We start from the raw sequence: 21,115 nt of genomic DNA on the forward strand, positions 1-21,115 counted from the left end.
AAGTACACTCTTACTGCTATTGATCTGCACCGCGTGCATCTTTATATAAGGAATTACAATTATGCTACTAACGTACTAATCAAAGCTTCAGCCTAAAAACAGCTGCTTATTTGCTACATTAACAAATTGCAATTGCACGGGCTCTGAGGAGCAAGAAATTGTTGCTTATATCAAGCTTTAATATAAATACTAACCCAGTTCTGATTGCGCAAAAGGACTGTGAGAACTGACTTTTATGCTCATGTGTGCAGAATTACTTGAAATCTAATAATCATTGGCTGTCAGAAGGAGAGTGATTTTTTTACTGAGCACCGGCCGGTGATATTGTGTCATATATGAATAGAATTTTTATATGAATAGAATTGCTATGTATAAATAAAATGTATTCTATGTTTTAAATATAGTCCTATAGCGCTGTCTATTTTGTCCTTTTTTGCTCAGCATGTAGGGCCTGGATCAGTAATTTCCACTAATTACCCCTTTACTGCACAGATGGTGGGAGATGAGGTGGGAGAAGGGGGCATTGGGCTGAATGAAGGGGCCCTGATACATAACTTCCAGGGTGGTAGAGGATGGTTAATACACAGAGGAGGGGTGTATAGTGGAGTGGGCTTATTATTCATAAATTTCTGGTGGGAGGACAGCTTGCTTGACTGCAGATATCTCCAGTTCCCGGCAATAGATTTCTTAGATTTAATGGAATTAAAAACTAGAGAATCCCACCTACCAAATGGTACTGGGGACTAGGGGATCACAGTTCAGGAGGCAGAGCAATCTGCCGAGTATATAAAACTACATACCAGGTGTGTGGAGCTGGAGCAGTAACCAGCTGCTGGAAGGCTGATAACTCTGGTTCTGGGAACAGTAGAGACAAGCTGCTAGTGTCCATCAAAGGGGGGGAGTCCCAGCTTTTGGAATATACCCTCAGAAAAACTCTAAGTCAGACAGAACCTGAAATATCTGACTGGGAAGAGCAATTAACAGGCTTGGATGGGGACCACTGCTTTGAAGTATTATATCTCCGGTTCCCAAGGGCCAATTTCTCCTGGGGGGTTTCTGGGTGCTCAGAAACCCCCCCCCCCCTGCGTGCGTTACTGATATGTTAGTGCATATGCAATTATTACCGATGCGGTAACCGATAATGTGTGGCCAAGTGCCACGGTGGATGTTAATGCACCCCCCCAATATCATTAACGATGAGAGCGGAAACTACCCCTCCTGTCGTCTGTACATGCAACGCAATCTGACAATATCGGGAATCGCTTCAGTGTATACCCAGGATAAAGCTCTGCAGTAAACTGTTACTATATTGGTGAAGAAGGAGGAGGTCGTATCCTTCACTTGCACTCTCAGGTCAGTGTGCTGTGTCACCAGCTGCAGCCCACGTGTCCTGCTGATCAGTTCCCATGGAGCATATTAATGCCATGTGCACTGCCAGCCTAGCAGTCTTACCCTGTCTGCACTCTCACTATTGAGCTGCACGCAGAAGGAGTGATAAATCTCCTGCCTCCACCTGCTGCAGCCAAGACGGAGGATTCTAGCAGGAGGCTAAGCAAGGCTCTGCTCTTTACATTGGCTGCATCACTTCAGATAGTGCGCTCCAGCTCTGGGGCCGCCCACTACTTTATGCCGCCCCAAGAAATGCCTAATCTATCTAATGCAATCGCCCTTCCTGCATGGTGCATACAACCCTCTGTCTGTAATACTGACACCAGTCAACAGAGAGGTGAAAGTCAGGCTCCAGTGTAGAATTGGTGAGACAGAAGACAGGAGCAGCTGGGAAGGAGCAAGAGAACAGCTACATAGAGAACAGCTACATAGACTTCAGCACCCTGGACAGCGCCTGCACATCATGCAATGAGAACCCTCCGGCTGCCCTGATGCGTCCTGCATGGAACCTATGATGCCTCTTGCCTGGTGCCTGATGATGTCTCCTTCCTGGCGCCTATGATGCCTCCTGCCTGGTACCTATGATGCCTCCTGCCTGGTACCTCAGGATTTTTTGTGCCCCCAGTGCCAGCAGTGTGCTTACCAGACATAATCTGTGTGTCTCCTAAATATGTGCTGTAGGAAAAGTTTGGAGAGGAGTAGAGCAGGAAGACGCAAGAGGAAGATCTGAGGCTGATGGATGCTTCCCCTGCCTGAGCTGGGAGGGATGATGCCCGGGGAAGCATGTGCACCAGCAGCCAGATCATTGGGAGCCTCCTGGTGCTGTCTGTGCTGGAGATAGGACTGGGCTTGTCCAGCATCGCGGTGGGAGCTGTCACTGTCATCAGGGTCAGGAATCGGACGGAGCCACCGCTGCAGCTGGGAGACTCCTCTCCGGTATGGAGCGGGGCGTGTGTACGTTACCCATTTCATATACTTCTATATTACAGTATACTCTAGAATACATACACTGTAATATGCAGTTATCCATATATATATATATATATATATATATATATATATATATATATATATATATATATATATAACATTACCCATTTCCCAATCTACATAACTGCACAGCATATAGATAGATAGATAGATAGATAGATAGATAGATAGATAGATAGATAGATAGATAATATATATATATATATATATATATATATAAAAATATATTACTTTACAGCTAGTATTAGTTACCCACTTTGCTATATAACTATGCAGATTTATAAATTAAATATTATATAGATATAGTAGAACAGTTATAGCTATATATTCAGCTTTATATATTATACATATATTACTACTTTTACTCCATATATAACTATGCAGCTTTATACATGACGCTATATATTTGATATATACCATTGAATACTTAGCCATTTCACTATTTATATTACTATGTAGCTTTATATACTGTATTACACATTTACAACAGTATACAGTTACCCATGTCAATATGTACTGTATATTACTGTCCAGCTTTGCTTAGGTTAGCCAGACCTTTCTTGTCATCTCAGTAGGGGTGTATTATTTACTATGCTAAAAGTAAGTGCAACTTCAGGTAATCGGAGGCTCCATACAGATCTGTAGATGTTAGATTGTGTTTATATAAAGTAATACAATGCTGTTGTATTATTATTATTATTATTATTATTAATAATAATAATTATTATTATTATTATCTACAAACCTTATAACATTATATTTGTAGTAATGTAATAGATAGATAGGTTTTTTTTTTCATTATCGTAAGTCACAAACAGTACTGCATTTGCTCTCTCTCTCTCTCTCTCTCTCTCTCTCTCTCTCTCTCTCTCTCTCTCTCTCTCTCTCTCTCTCTCTCTCTCTTCCTTGGAGTCAGTGACCATTCACAATTTTTGTAGCTTGATCCTTTAGGAGACAGAAGATGGACAGACTTGTCTGTGCCTCAGAGTAGGAGTCTGGTGCTCGGCTGTGACATCATAGCCAAATCTCACACTTCTTGCCCATCACAACTGGTGATTTAGGGCTATTTCACACTGATTTTCCTCCATGTTAGCAGCTGATGCTCTGCGTTGGTGTGACACACATCAAAAACCGCAGGCCTGGTTCAGAAGTAGATGTTTCTGTGCCAGTTGTTGGAATCGTAGGTGCGATAATAAGCATATTCAAAATATAGCCTTCCCCTTGTGCAAAAGTTTGCTCCTCAATGTACAAGCCATGAGATGCCCACTTGCTGTACCCTTTCATTCGGTAAGAATTACGCTGGTTCTAGACACATTAACAAACGGTGTGCCATCAGGTTTACATTTGACACATGCACCATATGAACCATGGCTGGTGTATCTATAATGGTTGCAGGTTGTGTGGTTCACAGGATCCAAGGGAACCCATACAGTACACCCTACACCCGTATATATTTATACTTACCTCTCAGTTGATTCATAAGAATTCACAGGAAAAATGGCTTCATGGCCATTATCCTGGTGATTTGTGAATGCGCTGTACAGAAGTCCCAGGGAACACAACGTGGGTGCCATGTTCCTGAAGAACTACACATGTGCCATACACTGTGGTACAAACCCAGAGGTTACTGTGCTGCCAGAGAATAAGGGGATTACGGGGAGCTAGGCCTCTTTAAACTGGTGCTTATCTATCTATCTATCTATCTATCTAACTAGCTCATATTCTCTCCACCCCAACCCTTTTTAACTACTGCATTCATGAATATATCATTTAAGTTGTATTTAAAGTACTATCAAGTTTGCCTATAGCGCTATGAGCCCAGGAATATTTTGAAAATGACAGCTTGCATTTGAATTCTATTTTTAAATAACCTAAATTAACTTATGTACATGTCAGTCTACCCAGTTTCCATTTAGAGTCTAATGTTCTGATTTTATTGATTGTTGTGACAGGTCTGCGGGTTATACAGTAAGCTAGGGAAGCAGTGATGGCACAGTATGTTACAGGTTTCCTAACCATCTGTTAGTTGTCTGTTTGCTGATGTCATGCAATATGTTGTCACTTGTCTGTGGATACATGATAATTGAATATTGTGACACAATAAACATAGCTAAGTAGTTTTCTAAGAGCTTTTTAGTACCATGCTAAGGTTGTGCATTGTATATCAACAAGAAAGGAGTTCCTTTGTGTATTACAAACATGAATAAAGGTTAGACTGCCAGTGATGCCTCCATAGTACCAAAGAGGAATCCAAACTGTTCCCCTGTACACACATCAGTGGGAATTCGCACGGTGACCGATTGAACAACTATGCATTTGTATGGATCATAGTGCGCATGCGTCAGGCCAAACAGTGACAAATATCAGCTATTTTTTTCGACACAATCCAGTCACAGTTTGGTAACAGGAAGCCGGCATTTGGGGCTGGTAACCGGCCATAATCTGGGAGTATCATGGAGAACGCAGGTGGGTCCAGGTGTTTTCAGGGAAGGAGTGTAAATCTCCAGCTTTGATCATCCTGTTTCTATCACAGAGGTGTGGAAGGGTCCGGGTTACGCCCAGCCTGGGAAAATCAATAGATGGTGAGTGAGTTGTAAATGGATTTGCAGCTGTACGTCTATTGGCAAGCTATTCGCAGACTTGAACAGGGCAGGATTTCACTCTGGTGGGGCGGTAGCTAGCTGATCGCAGGGCTCTACAATTGTGCAGAGCAGCAATCAGGTCTGAATACTCCCCATAATACAATCACATGATGATCCTTAGGTATTATTCTACAATAAGATGGAATAAACCTCTGAAGTATTTGAAAGAACTTAATGCTTTTTTATGTGCATTAAAGGTAATGGCTTTATTAAAGGACAGCTAATGCAATTACTATAATACATAGAAATGTATATAAGGATGTCATCATTTGTGAGTGATACGTTTGTATTATTTGGATAGCATGCAGATCATTAAAGTTCTACAAGGAACGGCAATTTTATAGTATTATTTACCATTAGTTAAAAGGGTACTCTTTACCTAGAAGGGCGCCCATCGCGGCCATCGCGGGCATCGCATGCACTAAAAAATCGCATGCGATGCGACCGACGCGATGCCCATGATTTCCCATAGGGAACAATGTTAAATGTCCCAATTGACCCGATTTTCCTGTTCAATGTCTCAATTGACCCGATTTTTCCATAGGAAACAATGTTAAATGGGCCACAGAGGCCAAATAGGCACCCTGAAGTGTGAAATGGCCCCCACAATTGTTAACGCCACCCCACGATCAACGTCAACCCGAAGCATGGCGAGCGCAGCGAGCCCGCGAGGGGCGGAGGTACGCATCCTACGACCTTTTCATACCCCCACTATCCACGTCGGCGTGGAGTTGAGAATAGAAAGTGTGGCGAGCGCAGCGAGGCACCGAGCCAGAAGCGTGGCGAGCGCAGCGAGCCCCGCGAGGGGACGCGGACACCTTCACAGGTATACGCGTCCCCTCGCGGGCTTCAAAGCTGTCTGCGTCCCCTCGCGGGGCTCGCTGCGCTCGCCACGCTTCGGGCTCGGTGGCTCGCTGTGCTCGACACACTTTCTATTCTCAACTCCACGCCGACGTGGATAGTGGGGGTATGAAAAGGTCGTAGGACGCGTACCGCCGCCCCTCGCGGGCTCGCTGCGCTCGCCACGCTTCGGGTTCACATTGATCGTGGGGTGGCGTTAACAATTGTGGGGGCCATTTCACACTTCAGGGTGCCTATTTGGCCTCTGTGGCCCATTTAACATTGTTTCCTATGGAAAATCGGGTCAATTGAGACATTGAACAGGAAAATCGGGTCATTTGGGACATTTAACATTGTTCCCTATGGGAAATCGCGGGCATCGGGTCGGTCGCATCGCATGCGATTTTTTGGTCGCATGCGATGCGACCGACGTAATTTTTTTTACTAAGGATGCCCACGATCAAAATCGTGGGCGCCCTTCTAGGTAAAGAGTACCGTTAAAAGTTCTAATTTTCACTTATTTTTTTATTTATTTTTTTGTTATCCCAGATATACCTCTTTTTCTTTACAAATAAAGTACTGGCTCTGAGGTGACAATAATAGGATAAAAGGAAAGGCTCTACCTACTTAACACATTGGTCTGAGGCTTTGGTGCTACCCATTCAGCAAGTCCTGCAAAGCAGGGGGGTTGGCTCTGAGGTGACAATAATAGGATAAAAGGAAAGGCTCTACCTACTTAACACATTGGTCTGAGGCTTTGGTGCTACCCATTCAGCAAGTCCTGCAAAGCAGGGGGGTTGCCGAGCTGGATAGGCGCTCTCCCTGCTCAGCTACATTGCTGATGTGGACTTCTGCTGCCAACCTTCACAGCCTGTGCCTGTCTAACTACTACACAGGTAGCAGCGCCAGCAGCATGAAGAGCGGGCAGCGCCTGATCCCTCCACTGCTGCCCTGAGCACAGACTCCACTCAACACATCCAGTCTGTGGCAGGCTTTATAATCAATCTAAAATCCTCACAGCAAAACACTACATACATTGCTGGGAGGCTTTTCGATTGATTATAAAGTCTGCCACAGACTGAATTAGGTGAGTGCTGAGCACAGCACCCAAGAATCTTTGCCAGGGACCCCAGGCTAGCTGCTGACAATTTGGAGGGCAGAGGGGTGCCACTATCAGCATCAGGAGGCCCTGTCACTCCATCAGTCTGACTTTCATGTGTCAGGTCAGATACTCCTACACCACCTACACCTTTGTATGATTGTGGGGCACAGGAGGGATGTGTAATGGGTATACATGAGGTACAGTATGGGTATGAGTAGGGTAGCTCTCCCTGGCAATGAGCATGTAATCCCGCATTGCAACAAGCATGTAACCCATACCTCCAAACATGACCCATTCCAGGAGGGACACAGTGCTCTTCTCCTGGACTTCTGCCTTAAATTATTATTGCCATCACCTGCTTTGAACAGGTTAATTGATCAGTACGGTGCTTCCACCTGGGTGATGGTAATCCTAAATTAAGGGAGAAGTCCAGGAATAGAACATTGTGTCCCTCCTAGAGAGGCTCATGTTGGCACAATGTGTATAACTGGCATGACTGTGTGGTTTAATGTGAATAATGGACACTACTGTGTGGTGTAATGTGAATCGGTATTATTATGGGGGCAACAAACCTTCCCTAAAAAGCCACACTTTTTATAGCGCGTACTAACCCTTTCATTGATGTGTGTGTGTGTGGGGTGGGGGGGGTGGGGGGGGGGCGGCACAGGGCACTAAAGTGTCTAGTTAAGGCACTGTTGCAAACATGTGTATTAGAGACACTACTTCTAAGGACATTATGCACCCTTTTTTAGCATGCACATTCAGCACTTGCTCTGTATAAAGTATGTAAAGTATGAGATGCCGCAAATTTATAATTTGCAGTGGGGGGGGGGGGGGGGGGGCAGGGCACCGAACACCCTAACACCCTAGCACTGGCCTTGGTTAAACATCTAATTGGAAATTGAATTTTGTCTTGGGAATAAAGTGTACACTGGGTGTAAAATAAGTGTCATGCTTTAAAATGCACCATCGCCCCATCTCTCATTTATAATATAGCCTTCAGGCATGTAAATATTACCAGTCAGTGATATTTTCCAGTGGTTCGTAAACTCTCTTGAATCATGGATTATCAGCTTTTTGTTAAGGCACCCCTAGTCTGAATGATTCTCATTTATACATAAAAAAATATATATTTTAAAAATAGTTGTTAAATTATGTAAATAGTGCTAAGGTTCAGTTATGCAGTGATGGACATAGTTGTGGTTCACATTATATGATTGGCAGCCACAAGCATTGGTTTTGCCTATAATGTTGAACATAAATTATTTGGTTTGGTCCAGGATCAGCAACCCATCGCACCCTTTCAAGTGTTTCAAGGCACCCAAGGATGCCTGGGCACACAGAGGTAGATGTATGAAGCAGTGATCAGAGTGGAGAAGTAAGACAATGGAGAAGTGACAGCCAATCAGCTTTGAAGTAACACTCATCAAGTGCATTCTATAAAATGACACTTAACAACTGATTGGGTGCACACTCTTATCACTGCTTCATACATTTACCCCACATTTTGGAAACCACTAGCATATACTGTAACTAAAATGTACTACTATAAAAGTGCCACACTGTATCCAATGTAATAAGGCTATTGTAATAAAAAATGGGGTGTTTTTCACTGCGCTGGAGTGGGGTGAAAAAAAGCAGCTCAATATGTTTTGGCAGATAAATAAAGTTAGGGGGGAAGAGCGCTAATTAAGAAAGAATAGATTATGAGAGAAAGGAAAGGAAAATAAGTGAGAAAAACACCTGAAAATAAAAATGCGGGTTAATTGAGCTGATGTTAAAGTCCGTGGAGTGTGCCGTACTAACTATCCCTACCTCTAGTGCCGGGACCGAGTGTGGCGGGTTGGGAGATCAGCGTGCTGCGGCCGGTGGAGACGCCGCACGTCCTCTCTCTTCTTCCGTCAGCACGAACGGTGCGCCTGATGCGGCGGGTGTCGCTTGGGCTCCGGTGGGATGGAGCTTGCTTCCAGAGGTGGGGAGCACACTGGGGGGACCACGGAACAGCCTCAGAAGTGCTGTAAGCATTACAATTAACCCGCATTTTTATTTTCAGGTGTTTTTCTCACTTATTTTCCTTTCTCTCATAATCTATTCTTTCTTAATTAGCGCTCATCCCCCCTAACTTTATTTAAAAGCTAATGTAATACCTGTAATACTTGTGACATGAATATACTGTATAAGTATTGTGCAGGAAATATTAGCAAGTGATTGCATTTCTTTTTCTTATTATTAATATTGTTTAATTGGGATGCAGTTAGAATCCCGGCGGTCGGAATCCCGGCGGTCAAAATCCCGATGCCGGAATCCCGGCCGCCGAAATCCCGACACTTTCTCCCTCTATGGGTGTCCACGATACCCATAGAGGGAGAATAAATTAGTGTGCCGAGCGTAGCGAGGCACCGGTCCCGCTGTGTGGCGAGCGCATCGAGCCCGCAAGGGGGGGATCCACGTCCCCCCTTGTCGGGATTTCGGCATCGGTATTTTGACCGCCGGGATTCCGACCGTCAGGATTTAGTACCAATCCCGTTTAATTTTATGGCACCACAAGGGTTCTACAGCGCCTAAAAATACATAAATGAGCAAGAAAATAAAACAATTAAATAATAAATGACAGTACAAGGCAACATAAGACAACTAAATGGTAAATAAAGACAGTTGCATCAGGGGACAGGACACTGAAGCTATTTTTAGGGTGGCAGATACACGACCCTGCTCGTGAGAGATTACATTCTTTTTGCATATTGCTAATTACACCTTCCTTATGGAACATATGTAACGGTTTTGCATTTGTAATAGAATTGACACATACTGTGCATACACATTAGTCAGCATATTGTTCATGGTTGTTAGCACTATAAAAGTATTACTGTACTGCACTTTACCCTTGAGCCTATGCATGTACAGATGTGTTCAAATTAGTGGTGCATTCTAGCTATGGACTGCAGGCCGCCCCCCCCCCCCCGTATAATCGGCCACCCCGTTCAGTGTCAGCGAAATCAGATGCAGCCCATGAGACTGCAGTGGCTACTCTATGACTGGCAGTGACTTCCTATTGGCAGTCCTACCTGCCCATCACCCGCATCCCATAGAAGCCAGGCATTTGTGGATGTGCAGTACTGTCACTGCTGTCAGCGTCAGACTAGGAGGGTAAGGGCCCATCGGGGGTGTCCAACGCATAATATCATGATGTAGAGTTGGGTACGACGTGTGACATCATGACATCAGTCTGTCCATCCTGTGCGACCCGTGGGGGGCTCTTAACTCCCCACTCCCAGCAATCGTGCTGCTGCTGCTCCCAGCTCCCTCACTCAGACTCTGCCTCCTCCCCGGCTCCCTCACTCCGGCTTTGCTGCTGCTCCCCGCTCAGTCTCAGGTGCCTGCGGCTGCTACCAGCTCAGCATGTGTGTTCCACATGCCTGGCGGGGGACCAGGTGACCAAGTTTCAGCCAGACCCCGCCCACCTCAAAAAGTGGGTGGGGCCAAAAATTGCCGGGGCCTACCGGGGAATCCCCCGGTCCCGCGCTGGGCCAGTACGAGCCTGGCTGCTACTGCACATGCGCCGGGCCTAGCGCCTGTCAAATACTATGTCAGAGTTGCCGACATTTACCCGGTTTCACCCAGAGAGGAGACTGTCAGCATCACTTTTGGGGGCGGGGCCTGATGGAGACATCATCAGTCCATGCCCCCAGTAATGCAAATCCCACAATATGAGGGGGCGGGGCTAAATATATGCAATTTGCATATGTAGCCATGCGGGGGGAAGGGGGTCTGCCGGTATCCGGGAAGGTTGCCCACCTTTCCGGGGGGCTGGGAGGGGGACCCAATTTTCGGGAGCCTCCCGGCCATTCCGGGAGGGTTGGCAACCCTGTACTGTGTACATGTGCCAGGAATTAGCAGCATGACTGGGACAAGGCAACAGGGACTTGACAGCACAGCCAGCTTCAGCCCTCTTCCTACAGGCAGGTGAAGTTGCAGGACCTCAAAGTGCTTGGGCTAATTCACTTTCCTGAGATGGTTAAGAGACCTTTGGGATGGTTGGAGATTCTATAATGATCTATCAAGATCATAATCTGATTCTGTTTGAAATTAATTCTTGATGAAGGGGGAGTGGGATGACCAGGGGCAGATTTGTCCTGAGTATTTATGAGACATGCCCATGGGATTACTAAATGAGCACTTACCATTAATATTAGCTGGTGTGATCTTTTCCATCTACTCAGTAGCGGAAATTGCATGCTGAAAGCAGGATATGATCTCAGTAAGATTTACTGTATGCATGTTCAAACCAATTTAAGTTTAAGTTTTCTTGTTATATTATTATACACTGTAGAACTCTATATACATTTTGTACTGATTACTGTACCATAGCTCCCAACTGTCCCAATTTTCGCAGGACATTACTGTTTTTTTTGGGACTGTCCCGCGTCCCACCCAGGCCTGGCAGTGTACCAAAGTGGGGGCAGTTAGGAGTCCCCCCTGGAATAGACGGCATGCGCACAGCATCTATTCAGTGTAGCAGATGGGCTGGGGGTATGGGCAGCAGCTTACACAGTGCTTGCCAAGCCCCATAGTGATGAAAAACAGAGGCATGGCTTGCAGCCACAGCATCCGTGATACTAAACCCTTTGATATAGACCACACCTCGTTTTCTCAACCGCACATACGTCGCCGATATTCAGATTACAAATGTTAGGAGGTACGGTACTCTTTACCTAGTACGGCGCCCGTCGCGGGCATCGCGGGTACATTTATGTATGGCCGCGACGCGACCGACGCGATGCCCGCGATTTCCCATTGAAACCAATGTAAAACATGAAAATCGTGTCGGTCGCGTCGCGGCCGGCCATAAACGTACCCGCGATGCCCGCGACGCGATGCTCCCGATTTCCCATTGGAAGCAATGTTAAAAGCCGCGATGGACCCGATTTTAGTGTTAAATGCCTCAATCCACCCGATTTGGCCATAGGAATCAATGTTAAATGGGCCACAGAGCCCATTAACCCTTAAATGTCCCCCCAAATTTTTGACGCCACCCCACGATCCACGCCAACCCGAAGCGTGGCGAGCGCAGCGAGCCCGCGAGGGGCGGCGGTACGCGTCCTCCGACCTTTTCATGCCCTACTATCCACGTCGGCGTGGTGTGAGAATATAATAGTGTGGCGAGCGCAGCGAGCCACCGAGCCCGAAGCGTGGCGAGCGCAGCGAGCCCCGCGAGGGGACGCGGATACCTTCACAGTTATACGCGTCCCCTCGCGGGCTTCACAGGTGTCCGTGGCGACCCGGACACCTGTGAAGCCCGCGAGGGGACGCGTCTACCTGTGAAGGTATCCGCGTCCCCTCGCGGGGCTCGCTGCGCTCGCCACGCTTCGGGCTCGGTGGCTCGCTGCGCTCGCCACACTATTCTATTCTCACACCACGCCGACGTGGATAGTAGGGCATGAAAAGGTCGGAGGACGCGTACCGCCGCCCCTCGCGGGCTCGCTGCGCTCGCCACGCTTCGGGTTGGCGTGGATCGTGGGGTGGCGTCAAAAATTGGGGGGGACATTTAAGGGTTAATTGGGCCTAATTCAGGGTTAATATGGCCAAATCGGGTCAATTGAGCCATTTAACAGTGAAATCGCGGTCAATCAGCCTTTTTAACATTGTTCCCTATGGGAAAATCGCGGTGATCGCGGTCATCGCGGTCATCGCGGGCATCGCGACCATCCAATTTTACCCGCGATGCCCGCGATGACCGCGATCACCGCGATTTTTACCCGCGATGACCACGATTTTGATCGTTGGCGCCCTTCTAGGTAAAGAGTACCGGAGGTACAGTATGGTGTACAGGGAATTTGTGATGCATACTGTAGGTCATCTGTTCCCTCCAGTATACAAGCTGTTTTTTTTTGTGCTGGGACACAGAAGATACTTGTCCAGCATCATAAGGAGTAAATTGTGAATCATAAAATGTATGGGGATTTTTGCTGCAAGATTAAAACTGGTTGTGTTTTTTTTTATTAAATACATACCCAGCATGAGCTTGAATTACAAAAAAGAGATACAAAGGGGACATCCAGTATAGAAACAAGTACAGAGAGAAATCATCTTGCTGTAAAGTGAGAAAGTAGCTATCAGTTTAGCAAAATCAAATGTCTGTTTGGATGCCATAGTCAAGACCAACATTTACTGTAGCTTTTCACCAGTATTCAGTATTGTTCCAAATGTTTAAAATACACAGTAGTTCTCTGTTATCCTAGATGAGCATTGGTGTTGATGTGTGAATATCTGTGGCAGGGGAGGCTCCAGAGTTTAGACTGCAGCACAGTTCAAAATATAAATATGAAAGGCACAGCAACTGCCACCAACTGCCATTCCACACTGACTCACTGTCAGTGGGTGTTGCTCACCTATTTGAACTTTAGACTGTGCTGCAGCCCCACCTCTGAAGACGCCACTGATTCACAAATACATTCAGGGTTGGACTGGTCCACAGGGCATACTTGCCTGCTTCTGTACACTCCTCTCAGGGCCGGCATCACCACTAGGCAGCCTTAGGCATTTGCCTAGGGCGCCGGCCACTGGAGGGCGGCCAATTGGGAGCAGTCCGTGGTGGTGGCCGCAAGCAGTGGCCAGATCGTGGCAGCGATCATTCAACACTATGCTAACCAGCCAGCCAGGTAAGGGCCTGGGTCCCATCTCCGCTCCGTCCTGTGTCTGTGTGCGCAGAGCCCAGTTCTCTCTCCTCCCCCATCTGCTGCCGGCACCAGGGAGGATGGCTGCTCCCATCCCTCTTGTGTGTACTCCGCTTTGCTTGCAGCGCTCGGACTGTAAGGTAACTGGGCTGTGAGAGGGGGGAGCTGCGGTTATCCCGGAGGCAGCCCCCGGAACAAGGTAAAGTTGTGCGTCCCCCTCTCTCTCTCCCCCTTCCCCATGGAGCGATACGCTGCTCCCTCTCTCCCTCCCCCCATGGAGCGAGACGCTGCTCTCCCTCTCCCCCCCCAGCTCTCCGCCTGGGGCACTCCGGTGCCATGCACCGGCCTTGTCCAGGAGAAGCCCAGAGAGGATTGAAAGGGGGCAGGACGAGGCTACTTGTCAGGGGGCTGGACAAGGCTGACATCATCAAGCCCCACCCCCATGACAGTCATCCGCGGCAATTTGCGGGTCCGCGGATTGGGGGAGGGGCTTAAATGACACAATTCACATCATTTTAGCCCCGCCCCCTCCCGTGCACCCGCGAACATCGTACAATTGATGCAGTGGGTAAGGGGGATGCTGGGTCTGCGGGGCAATGCAGGAGACTTGTCCACCTTCCCGGGGGGCCAGGAGGGGGACCCGATTTTGTGTGTGTGTTTTGAGTGTGTATAATAAACTAATCCTCTAGGGATAAGGTTCCAGATTGTGAACTTGAATAAGACATTATACATATATCATACCCACCAACTGTTCCAATTTTTATGGGACCTTCCCGTTTCTTTGGGACAGTCCTGCGTCCTCGCCTAGGGCCAACAATGTCTCTGGTGGTGGGGCAGTTGGGAGTCCCCCCCCCTGCCCAGCCTGCAGTGGGAAATAGACATTGTGCGCATGCGCACATCATCAATTACTGGAGAAGAAGGGGGTGGGGGCATGGCCAGCAGCTCACATAGTAGCTGGCCATGCCCCCACAGCAACAAAAAAGGGGTGTGGCCTAGTGGGAGTGACGCACTTCATAGGCAATCCCCCCTGACTGCTAGGCCATGCCCAAATTTTGGTGCATGCCTTCAGTGCGGGCAGGTGTCACAACTTTCATGTTTCGCAAGTTGGCAGGTATGATATGTTACCTCATACTGCACAGAAATAAGGAAGTGTTTTCTACAGTGCATTGCTGTCACCTTATCATACATGCACTAGCAGTATTTACTATTACATATATATATATATATATATATATATATATATATATATATATATATATATATATATATGTGTGTGTGTCTAGTGTCCATGTTTAACCTAAAACACTGACATCTGCTGGCAGCGAGTGAAACTACATCTATTTCACACATCCAGAAACAGAGGCAATCACACATCCATAAAAACAGAGGCAATCACACATACAGAAACACAGAGGCAATCACACATACAGAAACACAGAGGCAATCACAAGGTAGCAGACTAGCTTTTGAAGCTAGCAAATATATATTTATCAAGAGGCCCAGCCCATGCATTCTCTAAAGCAGGGCTGGGCAACACCGGCCCTCCAGATGTTGATGAACTATGCATCCCAGCATGCCTTGCATCAGTTTCAGCATGGCCACATAGCAAAACTAATGCAAAGCATCCTGGGATGTGTAGTTTGGGCCGGTGTTGCCCAGCCCTGCTCTAAAGCAGGACTGGGCAACACCGGCCCTCCAGATGTTGATGAACTACACATCCCAGCATGCCTTGCATCAGTTTCAGCATGGCCACATAGCAAAACCTGGGATGTGTAGTTCATTAACATCTGGAGGGCCGGTGTTGCCCAGCCCTGCTCTAAAGGATAGCCAAGCCTCTGTAGAGACTATGTTATATCTGGATATTGGCCGAAACTTAGGCTCCTAGCACTGCATTCCTCCAGCGTGCTTTTCATGTCCCCAGTCTGACACTGGATGTACTGGTCATATTTTGAAGCACTCTACTGTTGATTTTATTGTGTACAGCTGTCCCCCACATTGCTATTATCTGACTAAATTTTGACTGCATGTAGTCAAAATCTAGTCCTATCGCCAGTGTTCTCATCAGAAAACACTGGTCCACACAGATTGCTCGGCACACATTGCTGGTGCATGGCATGTGTGTCAGAGTTGTGTTGTGCTTTAGCACCCATTGCTTAAGTATTTTCAGTCCAGTAAAGCTCAAATGTCTGAGTAGTATAATGCCTTTTTCCTACCACATTTTCAGAGCAGCCTACTGTATGTAGATGTAATTCAGTTGCTCATATGGATATAAAGGAAAACTTTGAAAAACTGGACTGTGAGATCCCTGTTAGTGTTTTGTGGTTTTAAAGGATCCCAAGCCACAGTATATACTTTACTGTACAAAGCACTCTGGAAAGCCCAGTCACTCAGCGTTCCCCACCTTTATTACAAGTACAATATGCCTTGATGACTGCAATAACTACTTTAAAGTAGAGATGTGCAGGCTCTGATTTACTCTAGAGATGGGTCGTTCGCGAACGAACCGGATCTTTTGAACGGATCCCATGCAAGAACGAATGACCCGCCGATCCCAAAAGGTGATCCGTTTCAGTTTACAATGCATTTTCCTGATCTCAGTGCTGCCACCTGTGGCAGCTGAGATGTACTACCTCTGTAGACTGAGTACAGTGCCGTGACTACAAGTGATAGAAAGATCAGCTGCTGCTGCCAGGGATGGCCATCGGTGCAGACGCCATCGATGGTTTCCATCGATGGTGATTCTGCACCCAGCCATCGATCAGTGTTTCTACTCGGTCATGTATTTCCCCTTTTTTTTTTTAAAGTGAGCCGAGGACCCGTCTAAAAGATTTGTATCGTTTCACCGACAGATCCGGTGGATCCCGGCTCAGCTTAATGATCCGTTTTGGCCATCTCTAATTTACTCTGATTTCAAAGCAGGATCTTATTGGCTATCCCAAATCACATGACAGTTATTGACAGTTGATAGCCAATAAGATCCTGCTTTGAAATCAGAGTAAATCAGAGTAAATCACATATCTAGTTTAAAGTATTTTTTTCTGCCTGCATATGAAAGCTTTTGTGCTTGTTTCTCTAAAATGCCATAAGGATTATTCATATATTTGACTGTACCTTCATAATGTATATTTGATACTATACCTGCCCTATTCCCCAATAAGTCATATACAAATCATCTGAATGCAATGTCTTGCTGTATGACTGTGTACTGAGAACAGTGTGATGAATGATTACAGTATAAAGCATCTCTGTGCTGTTTTATCCTAAACACAAATAACAGGGTTTTTTTTGCACATTAAAATGTACATATTGCTGCATGTGATGCTGTTTTATATACTTGCGTTCCATGTTGAGCAATATGGCGACTGCAGGCAACTACATCATCAGTGGCGGAACTTGTGGTGAGCCCAGGTGCAAAATATTAAATACAATATGCAATGTGGCGGTGGATGACAGGGAGAGGCAGAGGGTGACACTGAATAACAGTGGGTGACAGGGGCTGCAGTGGGCGCCTTAGTCCTCAGGGGTCCCACTGCACCCACGGTACCTCCGCCTCTGCATCTATTGGTAACCATAATTTAGAACTCTCATGAGCAGGCCCCTCTTCCCTCATTTATTTGTTAACCGTTTCTTATACACAGTAGCGCACACATATTCTGCAGCACTTTACAGAGTATACTGTAGTTGAACATTCATGTCAGTTCCACTTCCTGCCCCAGTGGAGCTTACAATCTATAGTTCAACACAATATATACACATTCATTGTAGGGTTAATTTTTGTTGGGAGCCAAATAACCTACCAGTATATTTTTGGGATGTGGGAGGAAACTGGAGTACCCGGAGGAAACCCACGCATGTACGGGGAGAATATACAAATTCCGCACAGTTAGGGCCATAGTGTGAATCGAATCCATGACCTCAGTGCTGTGAGGCAGTAATGCTGCACCTCATGTGGTTTTCCAGAATCGGTACATCTGTCAGAATGAACTTAGGTCTACAGTCATTAGGTCGACCCCATTAGGTCGACTGGCTGGAAGGTCGACCTGATTTAAGGTCGACATGGGCCAAGATCGACATGACTTAAGGTCGAATTTGCATAAAGGTCGACATGAGGAAGGTCGACTGGTCATAAGGTCGACATGGGTTTTTCACTGTTTTTTTTATCCGAATGTCGACACAGTCGACATGGACACAGTTGGCAATGAGAATCGGACCCTCGCATCGCTCGCTTCGCTCGCCACAGCTTTAATAACCTCCTCCACGCCCTAGTGGATGGTAGGGCATGAAATACCGCCAGTCGGCACGTCGGCTCAAAAAACAGTGAAAAATCTCATGTCGACCTTATGACCAGTCGACCTTCCTCATGTCGACCTTTATGCAAATTCGACCTTAAGTCATGTCGACCTTGGCCCATGTCGACCTTAAGTCAGGTCGACCTTCCTGCCAGTCGACCTAGTGGGGTCGACCTAATGACTGTAGACCTAAGTTCAGTCTAATAGATGACCGCTTCCCGGTTTTCCTTTACTTACTTATACCATTATCTCTTCCTCACTGTTAACAACAGCACTAAACATTTGAGTTCAGCTGCCCCTCTGCTTATTTGGGTATTATGACTGCTGATACAGCAGTGGCATAAACTTTTGCCATGTTCAGCAGTGTTCTGTACTGTGAGTAAGTAATTTTCTTTCTTTGTTTTATTCATGCTGTTTCTGTACTTTATAAAACACTTCAGACTCCTTGGGCGAGATGTAATAGGGTCTGATTTTTTTAGAACATGAGACTTTTTAGTCAAAAACAGCCAAAATCGTATATGTTTACCACAAATCGCACATGAAGTAGTGTGCGATTTGTGGTAAAAATTGCATGTTTTGCTGTGACCAAAAAATTGAACTTCAAAATTTGCACCCTAAACATGACCAAAAATTACAAGACAAATAGACCTGTTTCTAGAAGGCGAAATTGACAGAACCTGATGTCAGTCACTGGGACTCCCCTCAACCAATCAGGGATGAGCTCCAGAGAAGTTCCCCACCTGATGTACCCATCTCCATGGAGTCAGCTACAACCGAGCTCAGCTCTGATTGGTTGAGGCAGGTTTGCCTCAGTATCAGGGAAGAGAAGCATCTGACTATTCCCAGATATGGATCTTCAAGTGCAGGGTTCGGAAAGAGCTTTTTTTTAACCCCTTGGACTACTACTGGACAAAAGGACCACCCTGCGGGGAACATGTGGCAAGGTGAGTATGTATATTTGCGTGTAAATTTGTGTATTCATGTATGTTATTGCACTGGGGGGTTAAACATTGGTCATGCTGCGGGACTAAAAGGGCCAGTGGACCCATTAATGCCCCGCAGGCTAGGACTTGTGGTTCTGCAAGTCCCTGCATGCGGGGGAGGCTTGCTGGGACTTGTTGTTCCAAAGCACAATCCAAAGTTGTTTTTATTTCATTTTTTTACACCAAAACAATCAGCCCAGCACCAACTGCCCAGGGGTGCCAGGGACAGCTCTGGCTTCAGCCCTGGATGGGTGAAGCCTGGGGGGACCCCTTTATTGCATACCCTCCAACTGTACCGATTTATGGTCTGTACCGACTAAAAAAAGTTGTATCGATTGTACCGATTTTCAGGGGTTCCATCTCCAGCGCCGCATGACAGGCGGTAAGATGATTGAAAACCCCTGGGAAGCCCCCCTGCGGTCACCCCCCCCCCCCCCCCGCACCTTGCCGTTGGTGGGCGGCTCCTGGATGTAGATGTTGCTCATTTTGCTCCATTCCTCCTTGAAAACAAACAGCCGCGTGCAGGCTGGGCAACCCGGGAAGTACCACGCAGCAGCCGGGGGGGGGGGGGGGGGTTGGATCAAAACTACAACACTTTAAATGCCCCCCCACCCTCCCCTACACACCCAGCGGCAGAGCCCCCCCACCCTCCCCTACACACCCGGCGGCAGAGCCCCCCCACCCTCTCCTACACACCCGGCGGCAGAGCCCCCCCACCCTCCCCTACACACCCGGCACCAGTGTTCGGCACCAGTGTTCCCCATGTATGATAGTAGTACATGCTGCTCACAATGTATAATAGGACACACCACAGGCCGCTCCCCCTGTATATGACACTAAATGCTGCTCCTTTTGTATAGGACCCTAGATGCTGCTCCCCCTATACATTAAAAAACTGCCCAGTACACATTAATTCGTGAAGGGGTGTGTGGCCGCTCCTACTTTACCTGAAACCACACCCACTGCACCCGTGACCACGCCCCTCCCTAAATGTGTACCGATTTCTGCCCTTTAACTGTTGGAGGGTATGTTATTGGGGATTCCCATTCCCCCCAGGGACCCTGTCCAGGGCTGATCAGCCAGGGTGTTAATGTGATGGCACCTTGTATAAAAAGTGTCCCCCGGCTGTGACATTACACCATTGGCTGTTGGAGCCCGGTGCTGGTTCCAAAATACGGGGGACCCCTATTCTTTTTATCCTGTGAATTTTCAGTCGTAAATTGTGCATGTGACATGTGCGATTTGGTGGAATTTTTTAGCTGTCTTAAAAATCATACCCTATTACATCTCATCTCACCCCTTGAATCACCATATAAGTATATAATAATAATAATAATATAATAAAATCACAAAAAAGTATACTGAGGATTTCCATTCCAAGCTTCATTCGGTTCTGCTGAAGCCTCTCTCTTGGAATTGATGGCAAGGCAGCAGTTTTCTTCATAGGCACGCTGCATTCAGCATACTGTAGGTCCACCAGTCTCAAAGGGGTTCAGATGTACACCAGGGTTGCCGACTCTCTTATTCTCCTCTCTGGGAGAAGCCCGGAGAGGAGAGTTTCAGTAGCAGCTCAGGGGGCGGGGCTTAAGCGTGGCATCACTAAGCCCCGCCCCCATGCTGGTAAACCAGCAAATTCAGGGATCTCCGTGGAGGGGGCATGGCTAAAATGCCGCGATCCGGGGGACAGCGGGGGTCCCCCCTGAATCCGGGAGGGTTGCCCACCCTTCCGGGAGGCCGGGAGGGGGACCCAATATTCGGGAGACTCCCGGAAATTCCGGGAGGGTCGGCAACCCTGATGTACACAGAAACCTGGAAGCTGTGCAAGCTTACTCCTAAATACCATTTAGTCCCTCTTTTGTTATAATTCTAATTATTACAAGACTAATAGTTGGGGGCTCCTCTGATCTCTGTTTCCACCTGAACCACATCAAAACAATCTATATTGTCACTTCAATCAATATATCCTTTGACATGGATTTCACATACATACATTTCTGGAAAATCGGTGATAATCACCACTACAAACCTAGTCTCTCTTAAAAGGAAGCCATCTAACAGTGGGTTATCATAGTGTACAACTGTACATTGTATAGATTTCTTTTTCATTTTGATAATTGATCCAAAAAGGGGTATGGATCATTAGGTCACCAGCATTATGGTCGACACTATTAGGTCGACATGCATTTAGGTCGACAAGAGTTACGGT

General features: G+C 46.8%; 1 protein-coding gene across 3 annotated transcripts in view; it reads left to right on the forward strand.

Annotated features, from left to right (window-relative positions):
• The first annotated feature begins 1,471 nt into the window (after positions 1-1,471).
• The window catches only part of TMEM196 (transmembrane protein 196), a 36,691-nt gene continuing 17,047 nt past the window's right edge, over positions 1,472-21,115 (forward strand). For 2 of the 3 annotated variants that reach the window (XM_083186379.1, XM_083186377.1), the window contains exon 1: positions 1,472-2,343. In XM_083186379.1, the coding sequence (XP_083042505.1) occupies positions 2,173-2,343 (171 nt within the window). In that variant the 5' untranslated portion in view covers positions 1,472-2,172. The remainder of the gene's footprint in view (positions 2,344-21,115) is intronic. The other variant, XM_083186380.1, reaches the window with a different exon arrangement.

Source organism: Crinia signifera, chromosome 5 (assembly GCF_055691185.1).
Source record: "Crinia signifera chromosome 5, ASM5569118v1, whole genome shotgun sequence".
Lineage (NCBI taxonomy): Eukaryota > Metazoa > Chordata > Amphibia > Anura > Myobatrachidae > Crinia > Crinia signifera.